General features: G+C 40.0%; 1 protein-coding gene across 2 annotated transcripts; it reads right to left on the bottom strand.

The window, feature by feature from the left end:
- Positions 1 to 240: 240 nt before the first annotated feature.
- Positions 241 to 19,050, bottom strand: LOC109889780 (rab11 family-interacting protein 2). 2 transcript variants are annotated; one of them, XM_020481493.2, is made up of 7 exons: positions 18,814 to 19,036; positions 17,616 to 18,255; positions 11,401 to 11,801; positions 10,896 to 11,265; positions 10,299 to 10,362; positions 9,981 to 10,068; positions 241 to 7,603 (listed from the first exon to the last, which is right to left on the bottom strand). In XM_020481493.2, exons 2-6 carry the CDS (start codon positions 17,966 to 17,968, stop codon positions 10,006 to 10,008), a joined length of 1,251 nt encoding a protein of 416 aa, XP_020337082.1. In that variant the 5' UTR covers positions 17,969 to 18,255; positions 18,814 to 19,036; the 3' UTR covers positions 241 to 7,603; positions 9,981 to 10,005. The 2 variants fall into 2 exon arrangements, with proteins under 2 accessions (XP_020337082.1, XP_020337079.1); XM_020481490.2 differs by lacking the exon at positions 9,981 to 10,068 and having other exon boundaries at positions 18,814 to 19,050.
- Positions 19,051 to 19,482: the final 432 nt, after the last annotated feature.

Raw genomic sequence — 19,482 nt, 5'->3', positions numbered from 1 at the left:
GTACTGCATTGTATACTGAAATGTGTATAGGACTATTAATACAGAAAGGGAATGCAGGGAAATGACTTCGATTTTTATTCAATGGGACTATGGGGATTCAAATGTAGGCACTCATCCGTATGATTTGTTCAGAATGGTGCATAATGTATACCTAATTTGTTTCTATATCTCACGTGTGCCTATATAAAGAAAAAAAACACATGGTCTAATATATAATCCTGAAAATAAAGCATGAATAAATCCATTAAAACCAAAACAGGTATTTTATTTAATAAGTACAGTGTATTTATTTCAAAAGAGCAATACATTCTGGTTTGTGCCTTCCAATTTTGTTATCCAATGGATCACTGGCATTTCCTAACACATTTCCACTCCAAGATCTTAATGTAAATAAATCCATGCCACATGCCAAAATAATAAGCTTTTGGGGAGACAGTGTGTGTGAGAGAGAGGTGGACAATAAATACATACACCGAATGCATTTGAAGCAGTCATATCAAGTGTGTGTGAGAGAGAGGTGGACAATAAATACATACACCGAATGCATTTGAAGCAGTCATATCAAGCAGTGCCATTCTTTGCTTTTTACATCATCTGCATTGTTGTTCCCAAAATAATACCTTGTATACCAACATACACACCATATTCATATGTTCTCAGTATCACAATCAAACAGTTTTCTAATCAATCCAATCTTTACATCAAACCCATAAGCCCACCCATCCTGACATCTAAAACTTTGAATAAAAGTATAAAAAAATCAAATGCTAGTCTTGTGAAAACGTGCGCCCACCTTAGTTAACAGCAGCGAAGGTTAAGGGAAAAACAGATAGGGAAAAGTATAGTGACACCACCACCATACAAAGAATAGGCATTTGGAGACATTCCCGCCTGTATTATTATACAATCAATCCGGACTTTGATCAAATACTGATATTTTCGTTCTCAGAATGTACTATAATATGAGCCACTGTGGGGATGGCTCTCTAAACAGAATGTGTCCAAATTGCATCAAGCAAAGATGATTTGACATGCAATTTGATATAAAAGCTAACTGCAGTGTGATAATAATTGACTAAGTAAAAGTACACCAATGTTGTGCTATGGAAGTAACTCATTTAAAAAAAGAAATGTTTTACCTTTATTTAACTAGGCAAGTCAGTTAAGAACAAATTCTTATTTTCAATGACGGCCTAGGAACGGTGGGTTAACTGCCTGTTCAGGGGCAGAACGACAGATTTGAACCTTGTCAGCTCGGGGGTTTGAACTTGCAACCTTCCGGTTACTAGTCCAACTCTCTAACCACTAGGCTACCCTGCCGCCTCATGGAGAAAGTGTCAGAATATTAGCTGTATAGTGACACAACGAAGGCATGGACATAAAATGTAAAAGTTGAGTATTTTGTCTGGATAAACCTGATATTTAAAAAAACCTAATTCTATCAGTATAATGAATGAAAGCACAATTTGGCACCTACACGACATTCGATGTAGGACGATTCAGGTAAAGATCAACAAGAATAAAAACTAAACTAAAATGTAATAGAGGTTAACATTTTTTACACAATAGGCACAAAAAAAATAAAAAGTGGGTCTCATTGACGTTCGCTCGGACAAGCTTTACTAAAAGCAGCTATGGCATTTTATGGAATACCATTGAATTCTCTATGTCCTAGTTAATTGTGATTGGGAGGATTTGCAGGAAACGGTGTTTGTTACTAAAAATATATATATATAAAATAAAAAAAGCTACGAGATATGTAGATTGTAGAATGTAGATTGTATCATCCAAACAGGAAATCGGACTGTATCCTGACTTGATATGTGGTCATTCAGTTACTACACCATATTTCACCCTACTTTACCCATACAAATATACAATATAGAAATTAGAATGTAAAAATTGACTTTTTTTTTTTAAGTAAACAAAAGACTGGAAGAAGCAACAAAGTTGGTTTAAAATGTGTGTGACTTCATCTCAGCGTCATCACTGGTTGAGACTTCTGAGGTATCCATAGTTCACAACAGGGGTCACCATACACTTAGTAAGTGCACAACTTTGAGTAACAATCCTATTCATCTAAAACACCATTGAACACTATAGATGGCACAACAGTGTACAGATAAAAGAAAAAAAAGTGACGAATATAAACTTTCTGCTAATTAGGTGAGACATGTTTGTCATCACTGACATTAGCTCCATGAAAGCAAGTAAACTCAGAGAGGGAAACCGTTTTGGTAACACAGTAATACGTTTTACCTACTGACAGTGGAATAAGTAAGTAATAACTACGTAAAGTAACCTTTTTCACAAAGCACTGTTTTAAGAAAGTTCAGTAGCAACTTTTTTTTTTATGGTAACATATCTCATTAATGGTAGACTCAGAAATATGACAACATACACAGCGGGAGACTTTATGCTTAACACATACAGTACCAGTCAAAAGTTTGGACACCTACTTATTCAAGGGTTTTTCCTTTATTTTTACATTGTAGAACAATAGAGGAGACATAAACTATTAAATAACACATTTGGAATCACGTGTGTAAACAAAAAAAGTGTTTAATTAACAAATAAGAAAATACTTCAGATTCTTCAAAGTAGCCACCCTTTGCCTTGATGACAGCTTTGCACACTCTTAACCAGCTTCATGAGGAATGCTTTTCCAACAGTCTTGAAGAAGTTCCCACATATGCTGAGCACTTGTTGGCTGCTTTTCCTTCACTCTGCAGTTCGACTCATCCCAAACCATCTCAATTGGGTTGAGGTCATGTGATTGTGGAGGCCAGGTCATCTGATGCAGCACTCCATCACTCTCCTTGGTGAAATAGCCTTTACACAGCCTGGAAGTGTGTTGGGTCATTGTCCTGCTGAAAAACAAATGAGAGTCCGACTAAGTGCAAACCAGATGGGATGGCGTATCGCTGCAGAATGCAGACTACCTCGTGAAGCTGGTTGAGAGAATGCCAAGAGTGTGCAAAGCTGTCATCAAGTCAAAGGGTGGCTATTTTGAAGAATATAAAATATAACATATTTTGATTTGTTTAACACTTTTTTGGTTACTACATGATTCCATATGTGTTATTTCATAGTTATGTCTCCACTATTACAAAGATAAAATAAAAACCCTGGAATGAGTAGGTGTCCAAACTTCTGACTGGTACTGTACATTGATACTTAACCTTAAAGGTCATAGCAGAATTTGTGTAAGCTGTGTAGAACAAATATTTGTCATAACAGTGTTGTTATTGAAACAAAATGTCATGGAGACAAACAAATTGAGAGTGGTCTGTTTTTTGACAAGCTGATACTGTTTGTTATGCTGTCAGAACTATTTATGGTAACATATCTCATAAAACTGTCATGATATATTATATTTTTGGCCATACTTTGGACAGTTTGAAGGCTGTATGACAAATTATTTAGCAAAACATACAAAATGTCAAAAAAAAAAATATACACACACACACACACACACACACACACACACACACACACACACACACATATATATTTTTTTACAACAGGTTAACATAGGCCCTTGTTAAAATCTGTCCTGATAGTTTGATTTGTAGATGTGTTAGTACAGTGTATTACAAGCAAAATATTACCAATAACCTTTCTGGAAAGCAATTACACTGCTCATTTATGGATCAAAGTGCTAAGGCTAACATTTTAACAAAATAAACAAAGTCAGCCAGCAAATGCATTACTATGTAGCAACACACCGTGATTCTATTTCCTTCAAATAATTCAAACAAGAATCAGTAAATCTACAAACTGAACCACTTGTACCTAAAGGAATCCAATTTTTCTCTGTAGACAAACAATGACAGATCACAAGTGTAGAACGGATGTCATTCTGACATGTTCGAATTGAGTACAAAATATAATGATATAATTTTTTTTTAGAGAATTTGTAGATGGACACCAATTGAATATTAAACATGTCGATAAATTATATTTATTGCACTTAGCAGTACCAGTAAAGTAAAGCTAGAACTAATTGACCAATGGTTTATACTTATTTTTGAATGACAATGTATGGGCCATACATTGACTGTAAATAAAGGGCATACAATGCATTTGGCCTTAAAGATAAATACAGTCATCACGGGTCAGTAACCAGGTTTCCATCCAACCTTTTGATGCGAGTAACAGGCTTGATGGAAACAGAACATTTGTCGGTAAACTTTCCAAATGTCGACAAAACAAAATACGCTAGACAAGGTGGGATCTTTTTGTCGGTGAAATTAATTATGCAAGAAATGTCGGAGGAAACTCTTTTATGCGCAAATACTGATATAATAACCATCACACCGAGGTAAACTTGGGAGTCACGCGATGGCACGTGTGGCCCTCCCACTATGACTCGTCAGGAAAGCAAGCAGTTTATTAGGCTACAGATTAAATCCATTATGAGGAACTTCACAGGGTGGTGAAAGTGCAAGGTGATGAGCTTGATTCTCCTTTTAAATAAATAGCGAGGGTCTTATTCTGGTGACATGATTTTGTCCATAATCTCCTGCAGGCCAGGGACGGGCAACTTTCGATAAAACGTTTTAGGAACTCAGTCGGGGTCTCAATTTACTGTTGCGAGTTAGACTAGTAGAATACAAGGTGCAATTTCGAAACTTGGTTGTGCATCAGTTTCTCTCTTGTTATGTCAGTCACTGATAGTCACTTAACCCATGTCAGCAACAAAAACAAGTTGATTAGATAATTTAGCGGGCAGCTAACTTGGCAAACTTATCATGGTCGAATTACCGGCCGGGGGGGGTCACCAATGATTTAATTAGTCTCACTCATATCATATTAAAAACGGCAAACATTTCTCTCCGCCCATGGCAAAATGTGTAGAATTGCAGCAAACTTGCTTTTAAACTGCAACATTTTCTCTACACCCCATGGCAAAATGTGTAGAATCGCACAAATTTATCTCCGCTGTCAAGAGGGAGCCACAAATGTTTTGATCGCAGTCAAAGTTGCCCATCCCTGATGTAGGCTGTATCCACACTGGATCTGTGAGCTGTTGGCTAGAGCGCATGTCGCAAAACCAGAGTGGGCACACTCGGTGTATAAAACACACCATTTCTTTCTGAGAGAAAACCATCAGTAGAGTTGAAAATGCGGTGGAAACCCATTTAACTTGTATTCGGTACATGGGAATTTAACCGCCAAATGTATTTTTATGTGCATTGCGTCATCGTGCAGAGCCTTTTATCCGCAAGTCCATTTGATGGAAACATCTCTGGTGGGAAAACATGTATATTGTCTTTATGCACATTTTTTGAATATTCAAATGAAAATCTGTCGCTAATTGGATGGACACCTAGCTTATGATAAAAAAAAATGAACTGAAATAACAAACCCAAAAGCAATGACTTTGGAGTTGATATGATGGACAATGGCAGCTCGTTGAATGAATTCACTTTGGTGTAAACACTGGAGGAGGCTTCAATAGCAGTGTCTTTAGTTTGCCTCCACTCAATTACATTCTGCACCAGCACGATGCTGAGACATTCTATATCATCAAATCGACCAGAGAAAATACAGTGTTCACCTATTTTTTTTTGTTTTCACTGGAAGGTCACAAAGTTCGAATGCAGTGTCACATTGTTTTCAGATCTGTGTTTGGATATGCAATGTCTTGAGTAAGAATTCAGTAGTGCTTAGTACATACCCTCATAAGAATAACTTTAAATAATATAATTTTGTACAAAGATGGCAAATGTCAAGAGAGAGGTCCAAACCATCCTAATGCCAAAAGGCTCAGATCAATGTCACAGACAGGCGGATAACATTGTATTCACACCTCCAGTATATCAACACAATCCTTGCCTACAGTAAGAGGCGTGTAAAGGGCCGATTGGCTAAGTGAGAGTTTGTGTCATAATCCTGCATCTTGGTCTGAAGTGTAAACAGTCATTACAGCTCTATTCAAATGAGCATATCAAACCCTATTCAATAAACTATGTACTTTTCTTTTTCACACAAGTGTGATAAGTTAACACGCGGTGTTCGGTACATTTTAATACTAAGGCCATACATATTTTATTAAACATTAAACAGATATATATATATATTTTTTTTAAAGTGAGACGAGCAAGCCAAAACAAACAAAAAATAAGTAGCCCCTTTTTTAAAGACATGCTCCGGTATTCTTTTAAACCTCCCACTTTGGGCTGGATATGTCATTGAGTAGTTTATACATGCATAATCTATAAGCAGAATTACTGTCTTTCTTCAATTAGCCATGAAATCCCTAGTTTTTCTTTATACTGTGCTATACCATTTCCCCCCACATGGGCTAGCCCCCTATAGCAGCACGAGTTCAACAAGTTAACTTTAGCACCTCGCCATATGAATGACAGCTAGCAAGATGCACATGATGCACACATAGCAGAGCGAGAGACGAAGGCCATTTTCAAGGACCACTTTTGGCTTGTGAGTGCTACTTTTAGAATGACTAGCTAAAAAGTATACAAAAAAGTACTAGATAACCCCTTTAAAATACTACAGCAACCTTAGTTCAACACCCTAGCGACCTAATCAAATGATTAAGTGATTTTAGTGGGGGGGGGGCATTATTTTGATCAAAACATGCAATTTCTTCAGTAGGACCTAATCTCTTTTTAATTTTTTCTAAAGTGAAGTGGGCCATCCTTTAAACATTTAATTAAATTTTTATGGCCTTAGTGTTAAAATGCAAATCTAGCTTGATGGTGGTTCCATGTGCACACAATCGCCTCAGAAGCTGTCTGTGTTCCCCCCCCCCCATGTTATACGTGTGTGAAAGTGCACAGGTCTATTGTATAAACTATTGTGAAAACGTGTACACCTTGAAGAAACGGTCACGCGTGGCATAAACCCACTAGTTTTGTTTCTTATCCCACTGGTCGCTGCTATAAGGTGTTCTGATGGATCTGTGAGACATTGCCATTTCACATTCTTTCAATTCGGCTGAATATGGAAAACAAAGGAATATCATGCAAAGAACAGAGCAAAAGGTATAAAAACAAAAAAAGGATGAGTGGATCATTACACAACAACTGAACTGATTCACAGGTTAGTATTTCTATAATTATGGGAAAGCCATGGGGTTTGTTAAAATGCAAGTCAAATTGTCAGATATTTATGTAGTCGGGTGTACTTCACTTCCCAATAAAATTGATGGGGAAACTGGTGTACACTCAAATCAAAGCATGCAAAACCTATTAAAATAAAAATTCAAAAAATAAAAATGGTGATTTGGCATGGGTCAATCCCCTTCTCTTGATTTTTGTTCTATACCCACAATACATTTCACAATGGCTAGGATGGACCCTCACTGAAACAAGAGCATATCGTTGGAACCCCTAACTCTACCTTGACACTAGTTCTTTTTGGAGATTTTCCCCGCTTTCCTCTTGGGCTCGTAGGGTGTCCGTAGGATGCTCGGCGTCTCCTCCATAACGCGCACCAGCAGGTTATCAATGTAGTCTTCCAGTTCACGGATATGGGCGTCCTTCTTTTTCACCACCCCCTTCTGCTTGATGAGCTCATGCACCACCTCGTCGAAAGATAAGTTGCTATAGGAAGCTGCGCTCGTCTGCATCGTCTCCTGCGGGTGCAAACCACAGACATTATGATGACGTCAACACAGACGGCGCCATTTACACAAAATAAAAGTGTATTTCTCCAAACGCGTCTTGAGATGCGTAGTATATGAGTAGTATACAGTACAGATGGTAGGAATAGAAAAAAACTAAGCAAAAGGTAAATGAGTGCTAAAAATTATCTAAAGTAAGACAGAAGGTGGGCTAGGCCAGGGAATCCCTCGTATTACGGCAGATAGACTAACTGCCTAATTATTATTTTTATTTTACCTTTATTTAACTAGGCAAGTCAGTTAAATTCTTATTTTCAATGATGGCCTAGGAACAGTGGGTCAACTGCCTGTTCAGGGGCAGAACGACAGATTTGTACCTAGTCAGCTCGGGGGTTTGAACTTGCAACCTTTCGGTTACTAGTCCAACGCTCTAACCACTAGGCTACCCTAAAGGTGTTAGGAAAAACGCCACAAACTACGTCATGGCAGTACGTGTTCAGCTCGTATAACCGGGTGGCAATCAGGACTTATTGAGAGGCTGTGATAAGACGTCACTCCACAGGTTTGTTAGCACTGTCGTCGCCATTGGATTTCACTTCAGGTGTTTGATCTGATCAAGTGTTCAATAGTGTTCAACAGAAACTCTGCGATGGCTCGCACAATCAGGAATCCTGTAGAAGGGAATCTGATGTGTTGTTTAAGTGTCAGTTCTAGAAAAAAAAAAGAAGCTTTCAACCCCCATTACCTCTTTAAATCTTAAAGCACATTTCCTCTCCTCACAAGCCAGCCTAGGCATAGACCTTGACCAGCTGGCAGACAAGAACATCACATTAAAATGAAACCATGCCGCAAACAGTAATTAAGACAACAAAAAAATTGGAAGCTGCCTGGAAACGGCGGAGTGCATATTTCCGGAATAAAAAGGTCAAGACTAATGAACAGGAAAAGAAAGATGCAACCAAACTATTTTGGTCGAGTTTGTTCTTTAGAGGACCGGGTGCATCACAGTCTGTGCCGATCCCATTATGGAGGGATGAGAGGAGCTGTGAGCTTCTGTTTTTTTTTTAACGAGGTACCATGTTACCGCTTCAACAAATGGTCATGGTTCCACCAGGCAGATACAGCAGCAAAGCCATCAACTTGTTTAAAATACTACACTCAGTCCCCTTCCCCTCCCTGTGCCCAAACCAAGCTGCCATCGCTGTGCGGTGTCTACGACGGGAAGAAGACCAAGTGCCGGACCATATTTACTGGAACTCGTCCTAGTATGAGAAACAAAGAAACAAAAAATGTGAGGATCCCTAGAGTTTATGTCCAAACAAAAGAGGACTAAGGCAGGGGATCACACTAAACACCCCGGCCCTTTTATTTCCATTGTTTCCAATGGTATGTGGACATGCTAGGTGTGCTGCGGTCCATCCTGGGTACGCTTCGAGTTATTTTGTTGTCGCTTTCTGGACAGCCAAAGTTGAAAGTAGCTAAGCAAAGTGCCTCAGGTTTTTAGTCAGAGAAAAACAGGTGTTGTTAGTGGGGGTGTATCAACCGCTTACTGGGGAAGTGAATATGTTTTTGGAGACAAAGTGAAAATGTGCTGAGAAATAGGCCTTTTGCGCTACCAGAGAAAATGAAGAGCTAGAGACAACCAGTTCCGCTGAGAGACTTTCCTAACATGAATCAAGTTACCAGCTCCGTTTCATTATACTGTATGAGCAATTGTGTCCATTACACACATGCCAAAAAGCCCCAGACATGATATAAAGCTACACAGCCGGGAGCTGTAGTAGCTGGTGACAGAGGCCTGGAAATGACCATGAACTACCAAAGTACTGACAATTTTTCCACGATCAGTAGTGAGGAGGAGATAAGACGAGCACACTTGGCATTCTCCAGTTGTCTCATTACTGCTTCTAATGAGCTCTGCTTTGAGAATTTAAAAGCTCCGTTCTTTAAAATCTCTCACTATCCTTCCCCTCCTCCCTCACTGGTTAATTAGCTAGGGCCTGAAAGGAGAGGAAATGGAACTGCCAGTTCATTTCTGCTAGTGCAGAGTATGGAGGGGCACATGTGGTTAAGACAACTCCTCAACACCCACAACGAGAGGTGAGGAAAGCCATTATCAGCATCCGTTTCTCATTTCAACATCACTTTGGAAGCTGCTCTCTTACCATGTTAATACTAATTCTGCAGTGTAATGGCCAGCTACTACTAGAATTAAGCACCATGAGAGCGTTTTATTCTTATTTGTCTTTGGGTGGGGGTGTGACAAAACTAAGGTGGCAAATACCCCCATCAAACCAATGAAAAATCTCATACAGATTTCTCCCCCCCCAAAAAGAAAAAAAGTGCTCCAATTATGGTACCAGTACGATATAATAGTACATCACCTGACCTTAGAGACTGAAACTCGCACTGTTTCAAATGATGAGCCGGGTCAGATGATGACCGCTGTTCATTAGTTTAATGACACTCACAGTGAACTGTCAAAGACAGAAAAGACAGCAGTTCAGAGACCAACATCACCAGCTGCAATGTCAAGTGAGATCGGGGAGAGCTGCTCAATTAAAAGTCAGTGGTGTTCTGAACCTCAGAACAAGTCCCCAAAAAAACTAGGACTATGCTTTTTGTTTTTTCCCCCCTTCTTGCCCCCTCCCCCCTTCATTTTATTTGAGATTAGTTCACAAAAAGTGTACAAGGTATGATCTCTTACATTTTTCTTTCCGTGGTTCTCTCTTGCCTTTCGGATGTCTCCATTAGTGGTGGGATTTTTATCGCTGCAAAACATCCATGTACACTGAATTACAAAATCATCAAAACACATCAAATCATATTTACCTGTGGCTGAGGGTTATATTACCAATAACCTGCCCACCATTTTCTTTACCACCATGTATCATCTGCCTTAACCTAAATTACCACAGAGGTAGTGTATGGTGGCAGCTGTTAAAAGCTGCAATATGTAACTTTTTGGGCAACCCTACCAAATTCACAGAGAAAAGCGAGTTACAGATCTGTCACTCATTGAAAGCAAGTCTAAGACGCATTAGATCTGTTCTATGTGCACTATTTCTATGCTTCGGGTTCTTAAGTTTTGTTTTTAATTTTTTACTTTTGGTTTTTGTAGACCAGCTTCAAACAGCTGAAAATACAATACTTTCGGTTATGAAAAATACATTTCAAAATGACCGTTTCTTATTGGAGGAAGCCCCTACCCGTTTCAGTTTGTTTTCTTCCGTTTAGTGCTTATTAATGAACATGACCCTGGCTTGGATACCAAACATGGTGGTGTGGACGTGAAAAGCTTTACCTTGTATTTTTGTGTGAGAGGAAGGGGTTGGTTGGTTGGGTGTTTCCCTGAGAGTCGCTGCTGAATGGGTTGCTGGAGCGCAGGTCTCCAGAGCTGCCCGAACGCCCCCCGTTGTTTGTCTTGCGTCCCTCCTTCTTCCCGGTCACACGTTCCAGCAGGCTGACCTTCTCCTTCTTCTCCTTTTTCTCCCCTCGGTCCCACAGCTGGCCCTGCTCCCCCTCGAACGGGTTGCGGTTGCGTGGGAGGGTGGCGTACTTCTGCGGCAAGCCGTCGCTGATATGAGTAAAAGGATCACCTTGCCCCTCGCTGTCCTGGTAGCCTGGCACCTCGCCCTGGGAGCGCCTGTGAGGGGCAGCACCACTCTCTTTCTCTGTGAAACACAAACAATTTACCTGAAACATTCATGGAAGCAATACTAATCACAGACAAAGAAAGATGGCACAGGTAGGCTAATACAAGTAAATACTAAAATAGGCCTAATACTAGAGGAAGCTGCTGTCCTTACCCAGCTGTTCCATGGAGTTTCTAGAGTCCAGCTTGGGGCGGAAGTGAGTGCCAATGAGGTCAGACATGGAGCGGGCTGCAGAGAGCGTATGGGAGCCGGCCAGTAGGTGTCTCTTGATCTTGGGCTCTGGCTGATGGTCAGAAGCACTGGGTTGGCGAAGGGTCTCCGAGTCACACATGGCGGAGCGGGGCAGGATGGCTGAGGTGGTGTCGGAGAGACCACCGTCGTGCTTGCGCCCCTTCATCTTGTCCTTGAGTTTGGTGAAGGGCGAGCGGGGCTTGTCCTTTATGGAGAGGTCAAACATGCTGGCCGTCATGTTGTTCCTCATGAACTGAATGCTGACCTGGATCTTCCCTCTCTCCTTCCTCTTCTTCCCTGGCCTGGAGTCCAAGGAGTACCAGCTAAAAGAAGGGATGACTATTAGCCATCTGTAAATTGGGTATGTGGCACATTTAAATGAATACAGGAATATAAGATTCAAAGATCAAAGAACACATCAGGTGCCATTGTTGGGTGCTAAAACAGTGCATTCTCAACAAGTTAAAAATAAATGTTTCTATTCTGAATTCATTTAGGTTTGTCATGGCAATGTATTCATTTTTAAATGAATACATTTTAAACGTGTTTTCCAATATTGGTGTAAAGTGGTTTAAAAAGCAGTGGAAAATATAGGCCTATTATTTAATTCATCTAAACTCTAGGCTTTGACATCTTCTTCAAGGTGATATGCTGCATCCATTTTTAGGTGAAAACTATCATTAAAGGTACAATACAGAAATCTGAGAGTACAAATGTTTGGAGTCACTTAGAAATGTCCTTGTATTTGAAAGAAAAGCAGATTTTTTTTTGTCCATTAATTAAAATAACATCAAATTGATCAGAAATACAGTGTAGACATTGTTAATGTTGTAAATGACTATTGTAGCTGGACATGGATGATTTTTTAAATGGAATCTATATAGGCGAATAGAGGCCCATTATCAGCAACCATCACTCCTGTTTTCCAATGTCACGTTGCGTTATCTAATCCAAGTTTATCATTTTAAAAGGCTTGGCATAGCGTTCATTTCTCAGAACAAGAATAGACGGAGGAGTTTCAGAAGAAAGTTTGTTGTTTCTAGCTGTTTTGAGCCTGTAATCGAACCCACAAATGCTGACGCTCCAGATACTCAACTGGTCTAAAGGAGGACCGTTTTATTGCTTCTTTAATCAGACCAACAGTTTTCAGCTGTGCTAACATAATCGCAAAAGGGTTTTCTAATGATCAATTAGCCTTTTAAAAACGATAAATTTGTAGTGCTTTTCTTAAAAAATAAATAAAAGGACATTTCTAAGTGATCCCAACCTTTTGAACGGTTGTGTAACTGAATGGAGCTGCTTCCTTTGGAAGAAATTAGTAGAGTGGTGACCCAAAACCATCTGTGTTGGACACATTTCCCCGTGGAACAGCCACAACCATTATGTATTTTTTTTAAATGGAAGCTTTTCACCTGCCTGAGAATTAATATTAGGGGCTACCCAGACCCCTCTTTTACGGTGCTGCCACTCTCTGTTTATTATCTATGAATAGTCACATTAACTCTTCCAACATGTACATATTACCTCAATTACCTCGACTAACTGGTGCCCCCCGCACATTGACTCTGTACCGGTAGCCCCTGTATATAGCCGTGCCATTGTTATTTTACTGCTGCTGTTGAATTATTTGTTACTTTTGTTTTCTATTTAACACGTACTTTTCTTAAAACTTCTTAAAGCATTGTTGGTTAAGGGCTTGTAAGTAAGCATTTCACTGTAAGGTCTACGGCTGCCGTTTTCGGGGGAATGTGACAAATAAAATGTGATTTGATATGAGGGACAAACATAATTCCCTGCAAACTGTGATGGTCTGAATCTCGAAAAGAATGTTGAATAATATTGTTCGTCGAGGCCACTCTGCTCCTGTTTGTTTAACCTCTTTGCTTCGCCTGCTGGAAGTAATACGATTGATGCCTTCACTGTGAGAAAAAGGGGCGACATTTGCACAAATCTGGCCTTTGTTCAGAACTGCTATGACAAGCAATTGGGAAATTACAAAGGCAATGGTGCAAGACAACCACGCAACTCATACATGCTAATGAGAATGATGGCTTCTCTGTAGCCTAAGCCTAGTTCATACAAATCAAGGGTATGTTGATTGCAGAAATGTAGAACTAGGAAGAAACCTCACTCAAAATACAAAGTCAACATTTAAACCATCTCTCAAACAGCATAGGTGTTCTGGCAAATTCCACAATTCCTTCATGAGCACAACCTCTGACTGTCCAAGCTTTAACCTACTTCTGTCATGGGAAAGGTGGACAGGGATTCTATTTTTTTTGCCCTAAACTGTTCTCAGACTGAGTGGCCAAAGAATCGCCATGGCATGGGCCTCTCTTGGTCAAGCTAGCCTAATTCCCATAGTGGTGGTCTCTGTCCTCCAGAGCATGATCTAAGAGCCACACAGCATGCTGCTGAGAGGGGGCCAGCCCTGTACTTCACATGGGTGTCAAGGCCAAGATAAACCTCCCTCTGCCTGGAACCACAATACTCCCACTCTACCCAGACCGCTGGGAAACTCCTCACAATCAACAAACACAGGTGTGCGATAATTAGGAGCTGCCTACTCCGATGTCAAGATGGACTCTCCTCCCCATGCGTCTGCTTGAAAACACAGCGAACGGACACAGCTAGCTAGCAAACCTGGAACTGCTTCAGTATATGGATATGGTAGCACAAGAGTAGGCTTAGGCCTCTGGCTCATTCTATGCAAGTCAGTTGTGTTGATGACTAAATTCCAGTCCATTGACATCTCCACAACAGCTCTGTACTTGAATAACTGCCAACCCTGGAGGTGCATCAGCTCTGGCACCTTAAATAAATACAACCATCAACAGTTGATTATGACATATCGCAATTCACCCCAACTAGCGGGTGAAGAGGAAGTGTGGTAATGTGTTTGCATGATGAAATGTACTGATGGCTAATTGACACCAGATCCTCCTAACTATGTTCCTGTTCCTCTGAGCAGAACGTAGGCTTAGGCTACTCATCATGTAGGCCTAGCTAACTACAACAATTTGTGCAATGGTAATTCTACACAGCCAAAAATAACTTTATGTAGCGGCCTGGATTGGGTGGAGCTGGTGTGGTGTTTTTCTCCATACATTCACACCACTGGAAAAACTATTATAATTTGAATCAGAATTAGTAACAAGACATGTCTGGCCAGCTCCACCACATTCATTTAACATAAGCTAATACCCAAAGGGACACACCACAACATTCAGCCGATGCCATGTCCGCAAATGCCAGTTTACCATCTCAATTCCAGTATAAGGCAAGACTAAGCAAGGACATTTGTTCATTGTGTGATTACTGGAATTGAGGTGGAACCGTTTGCTGTATTAGCACCTACGCTGTGACAAGACACAGAAATAATTTGATAGCACTACTGTTCTCGCTGGACTAGTTCACCAACTACAAAGACTGCACCCAAGTCAACTCAATTACACCATGAATGGCAGCCTATTATCAAAAGACTAACATCTTGATTCATTATCAACAAAGCCCATTTTTCAACGAACCCAATGGCGTAGCCTATGTCACAACAAGACAGATGTACTGGCAAACTCTGTTTGGGGCCCAAACTTTGGGCCTATGCCTAAGTGGCAAAATGGAGGTGGTTTTGAATTTAAGAATCTTTATTCGTACAATTATGCCCACATAAAAACATGTGGAACGCTGACCACATACTCTATGTGTGTGACCATTCCCCCCCCACAATATCAGGTGATCTAGGCTAGTCTACCCTACTCTCTGAATCATATACCAAAATAAGAATATGTTCAATGGTATTTCTGCAGTTTAGCCAGTTCTGCAAATCCACCCTCTTTCCTACTCTTTGCTGCTTCTGAAACATCAAACAGAGAACTAGGGAACCAAAGGCCTAGCACTGTTCAACGTGACTACGGATTCTTTGTGGCCAATGTGTTTGTGAGTGTGGGGTTGAGAGCAGAGCAGAAGACACATTTCCTATTTAACAGTTGTAAAGTTGTACTGTACTCAGGGTATCTGCAGGGTCCATGAAATTGAATTTAAGACTTTTAAACACCTTTAATGCCACTCAGAATGCAATTTAATACCAATTTTGAGGTCTGTGCACGCCACACACCTATCCAGAAACATGTCCATGTTGGGAAAAAGTTGTATTTTCAGGGCTGGTTCCTTCCTCAAAGGCTATAGCCTACATGGCTCATATTATCAGGCAGGTGTGCTATTTTAGAAACGTGCATTCTCCTGTAGCTTAACGGATTTGTAGCATAGTGGCTAGGCTATAGATGACTGAAGGATGGGGGTGGCTCATCTGCATTTGTTTAGGCTACCCCAATGGGCTAATCATTAGCTAGATCACAAACTCTTAAGCGTTTAGAATTTTGGCTTCGATACCAATACTAGCTATAATGATACTCAATACCACAAAAAATCTTAAAGTAAAATATACAGCACTGTTACTGTATAAAATATTGACAACGTTCCATTGAAGATGGCTCTATTTATTCTTTTCTTTTTCTTAAAAGTGCATTGTTGGTTAAGGGCTTGTAAGTAAGCATTTCGCTGTAAGGTCTACAGCGGTTGGATTCAGCGCATGTGACATTTTTTGTTGTTGATTTGATTCGGATTTGATCTGGAGAGCTACGCCACTGAGTGTGCAGGATTTTGATCAAACACTGCTCAAAACACCCGAGTCAGCTCAATAAGGTCATTCTCTCATTCAGTGAATCAGGTATCAAATGGCTATCCTTCAAACCAAGGTAGCTAAGCGTGGGAGGGCTCTAGACAGTGTTTAAAAAAAATGTTTTTTTAAAACAATACAAAACATACACCTAAAAAAAAACAGCAGCATACAGATGGGCACAAACATCGATGACCAGACCAACCTGCTCACACCCCCATCTCTAGCACCCACATTACTACCCGCCACATGGCCTCAAAGTGAACCATTTTGTCAACCACCTACTCTCAACATTTAGATAATAAAGCATTTGACCTTTCCATTGTCTTAACGATGGAGGATTGGTTGACTTCCAGTTAACTTCTTAGGGCTGAAATCCCGTTAACTGGATCGATATGACAACAGCCAGTGAAAGTGCAGGGCGCCAAATTCAAAACGACAGAAATCTCATCATTAAAATGATCATTGTCTCCAAGATGATTGGCGAGAAAAGGATCGTCCAGCCCATTGGGTGTCTCACTGCGCCCTCATGTGCCATGTCTTGAAATAAATATGCAGACAGACGGATTAAAATTAAATGTACATTATAATACTTCTGACAGACAACATTCTAACTCTGCCCATAACATTTGTTTTATAGCATTCCCAGAAGGCATAGATTGAGTCATTGCTAGTTTTACACTTAAGACATGGCGCTGCCGTTGTGCTGTAGAATTTGTGTATGGGTCTCTTGTATAATACATTTCATACATTAGTTTATACTGGATTAAGCGCAAACTTTCGTTAACTGTAATTTCATTACTTATGTTCCATCATTCCATTCATCTTGTGCCAATATCAGTTCTTTTTAAGTCTTGGTTCCAATAGTTCTCTCTTTTCTTTTTTTTCTAAGAGATTGTTAGTTGGATAGGCTCTTTGCGAGGTTTTATATCTTACCATCATATAAAAATAATTTTCTGACTCAAATAGTATTCCCTCCAGACTGTTCTGTTTCAATGTATTGGAAAATATCTACATTGATCTGTCCAAAATTGCTTTTTAATTCTATCATGGAAATAAATAAATTTCCCTATTACCAAGTAATTTACGGTTTCTATGCCTAGACTGACTTTTTGCAGTGCAAAGACATAAAAAAGTTAGCTAGTTCACCTGAAATAGCGCACAGAGGTAGATAGCTCTAACATCTTGAAAGTGTGCCTCAAGTATTATTTGATGTTCAATTGTTTTTATTATTTACGACGATGGCAACACTTAAGCAGCAGCGCAACATAACGGAAACACTGTAGTCAGTTCTGTCACATTTAAGACTCATGAAACAGAATTTAAGACTCAAGGCCTTTAAACCAAATCAATTCATTGAAGATTAAGATTTAAGGACCCACGGACACCCTGTGTACTTTTGTTCCGAAACTTCCTTGAAAGGGAAAAACCTTATTTAGTTTAATTAGTTGGTGATACTTACTCTGTTTTCCTTCGCTCCTTGTTATCAAAAATATCATTGAGATTGATGGTACTCTGGCCCAGGAATTTATCCATCCCCACCAGGGACCTGTGCATCACGATAAGGCATAATTCATAGATTTCTGGATTGCCCTCCAGAAGCAGACCAGGCAGTTCAAAGGCGGCTTCTTCTCTCCACACTGGGTTGAGTGTTTTCTCTGCCACAGATGTTGAGTACTTCTCTTTGCCCAGCTGGATGATAGCGTAGGCGTCGTTGTTGCCGTGCTTACCCTTAGCTTGTAGGTCAGTTGCTTGGAGAACAGTGGCTTGGACATGAGTTGGGAACCACGTTGGTGCCTGCTTTGCTAGTGACATGATCAGCTCTGTTTATGTGTGGTTAGTCATTCAAATGTATGTGCAGGTGAATTGACCTTAAAAAGTGATGACAGAGCATGCAAATATTAACAACTTATTTGTAGGGCCATGTTGACTAGTGATATGTAGATAACTTACAGTGCTTTTTGGTCATATATTTACATGTACAGCTAGTAACATATCAAAAGTCTGCAGCTAACTAATTCCTTCAGTCCATCTTACACACTTGTCTTTTGTGATTAACGTTAACATATCACAAATGTCCAGGCCACTGTAAGGCAAGTCATCTGAAAGCAAAATGGGAGATAAGAGTTACACATTGTAAGAGGTCGTGCAGGTTGACTAGATAACTTATCTACTACAGATGCGCTAGTTAGCTAGCTAGCTATGATTGAAGCTAAGCAGGCTAGCGAGTTAACAAGCTAAACTGCTGACATCAATCACCATTTCCAGCTTGGCTGAAGTAAGCTAAATAACTATGCAGCAGGGCTCTCCAACCCTGTTCCTCGAGAGCAACCGTCCTTTGGGGTTTCGCTCGACCCTAATCTAGCACACCTAGCTAATTCTAATAATTAGCTAACGTTAGCTGATTAATAACTGGGTTGAAGCGAAAACAAAAAGGGGGGGCAGCTTTACAGGAAAGGGGTTGGATAACTCTTGATATACAGCAACAACACACACAAAAAGCATGTTCTTCAGTTCTATTGCATTCGTCATATTGTGACACACCACAGGTTATTATACAATAATAACGTTGCAACGTATTAGTATTGATTACTAGACGTTCATTAGATTGAACAGCTGATGTTGGCAAGCTAGCTAAACAAGCTTCCTCACTACTGTACCTCGTCATTTTCTCAAAGCTTGTGACATGTTTCCATCCTGTAAATCCACTCGATTGTTGTTGGACATATTTCACAAATAACCAATTGGAAAATTATTTATTGGAGCTTAGTTTCGTTATTTTACAGCCTGCTAGCTAGCTGTACCAGCCCAAACTAGCTAACTTCCTTGTTGGTCTACTACATCCGCCACAATCACCGGTGAAAGTTCAAGCTCCTCCTCTGTTGCTGTGGAAACTAAATTTCAGGAGCACGCGCCTTATCTTTAACGTGTCAAACAAGTTGTGCCTGCCCTGCGTACACAGTAGACTACACAAACTTTGTTCATAACCAGAAAAAAGTCTAAACCATGGAAGAAGAATATGTCTTTTTGAAAAAGCAGGTAAAACATATCCGTGTGATACTCACGTAGGCACAGTATATAGGCACTTGATTCAGTGATACAGTTTTCTAAATAGGAAGAGTGTGTTCATGCTGAAAAGCTAAATGCATGCAAAATTGCTCTGGTTAGAGGAGTGAAGCCTAAACATATAGTAATTTGCAGTAATTAATTAAAATTAGGAAGGTATAAGGTTGAAATTATGTCTTTATGATTCACACCCCCAAATCTATGCAATGTAAATATCTGGTTGGTTTTGCTCCCCTAAAATTAAAGGAGAAAAGGAGGCCCTG

This window comes from Oncorhynchus kisutch, linkage group LG4, assembly GCF_002021735.2.
Source record: "Oncorhynchus kisutch isolate 150728-3 linkage group LG4, Okis_V2, whole genome shotgun sequence".
NCBI lineage: Eukaryota > Metazoa > Chordata > Actinopteri > Salmoniformes > Salmonidae > Oncorhynchus > Oncorhynchus kisutch.
The sequence above is the reverse complement of the archived record's forward strand: the minus strand, read 5'-3'. Positions and strand labels throughout refer to the sequence as shown.

What these genes read in the sequence shown, in the direction of transcription:
- LOC109889780 (XM_020481490.2), bottom strand. Translation starts at nt 17,968, where the DNA reads ATGTCACTAGCAAAGCAGGCACCAACGTGGTTCCCAACTCATGTCCAA. An exon ending in AAGGAGCGAAGGAAAACAGA is followed by an intron (nt 11,802 to 17,615) that starts GTAAGTATCACC and finishes CCCTTCTTTTAG; the next exon opens with CTGGTACTCCTTGGACTCCA. An exon ending in AAACTCCATGGAACAGCTGG is followed by an intron (nt 11,266 to 11,400) that starts GTAAGGACAGCA and finishes TGTGTTTCACAG; the next exon opens with AGAAAGAGAGTGGTGCTGCC.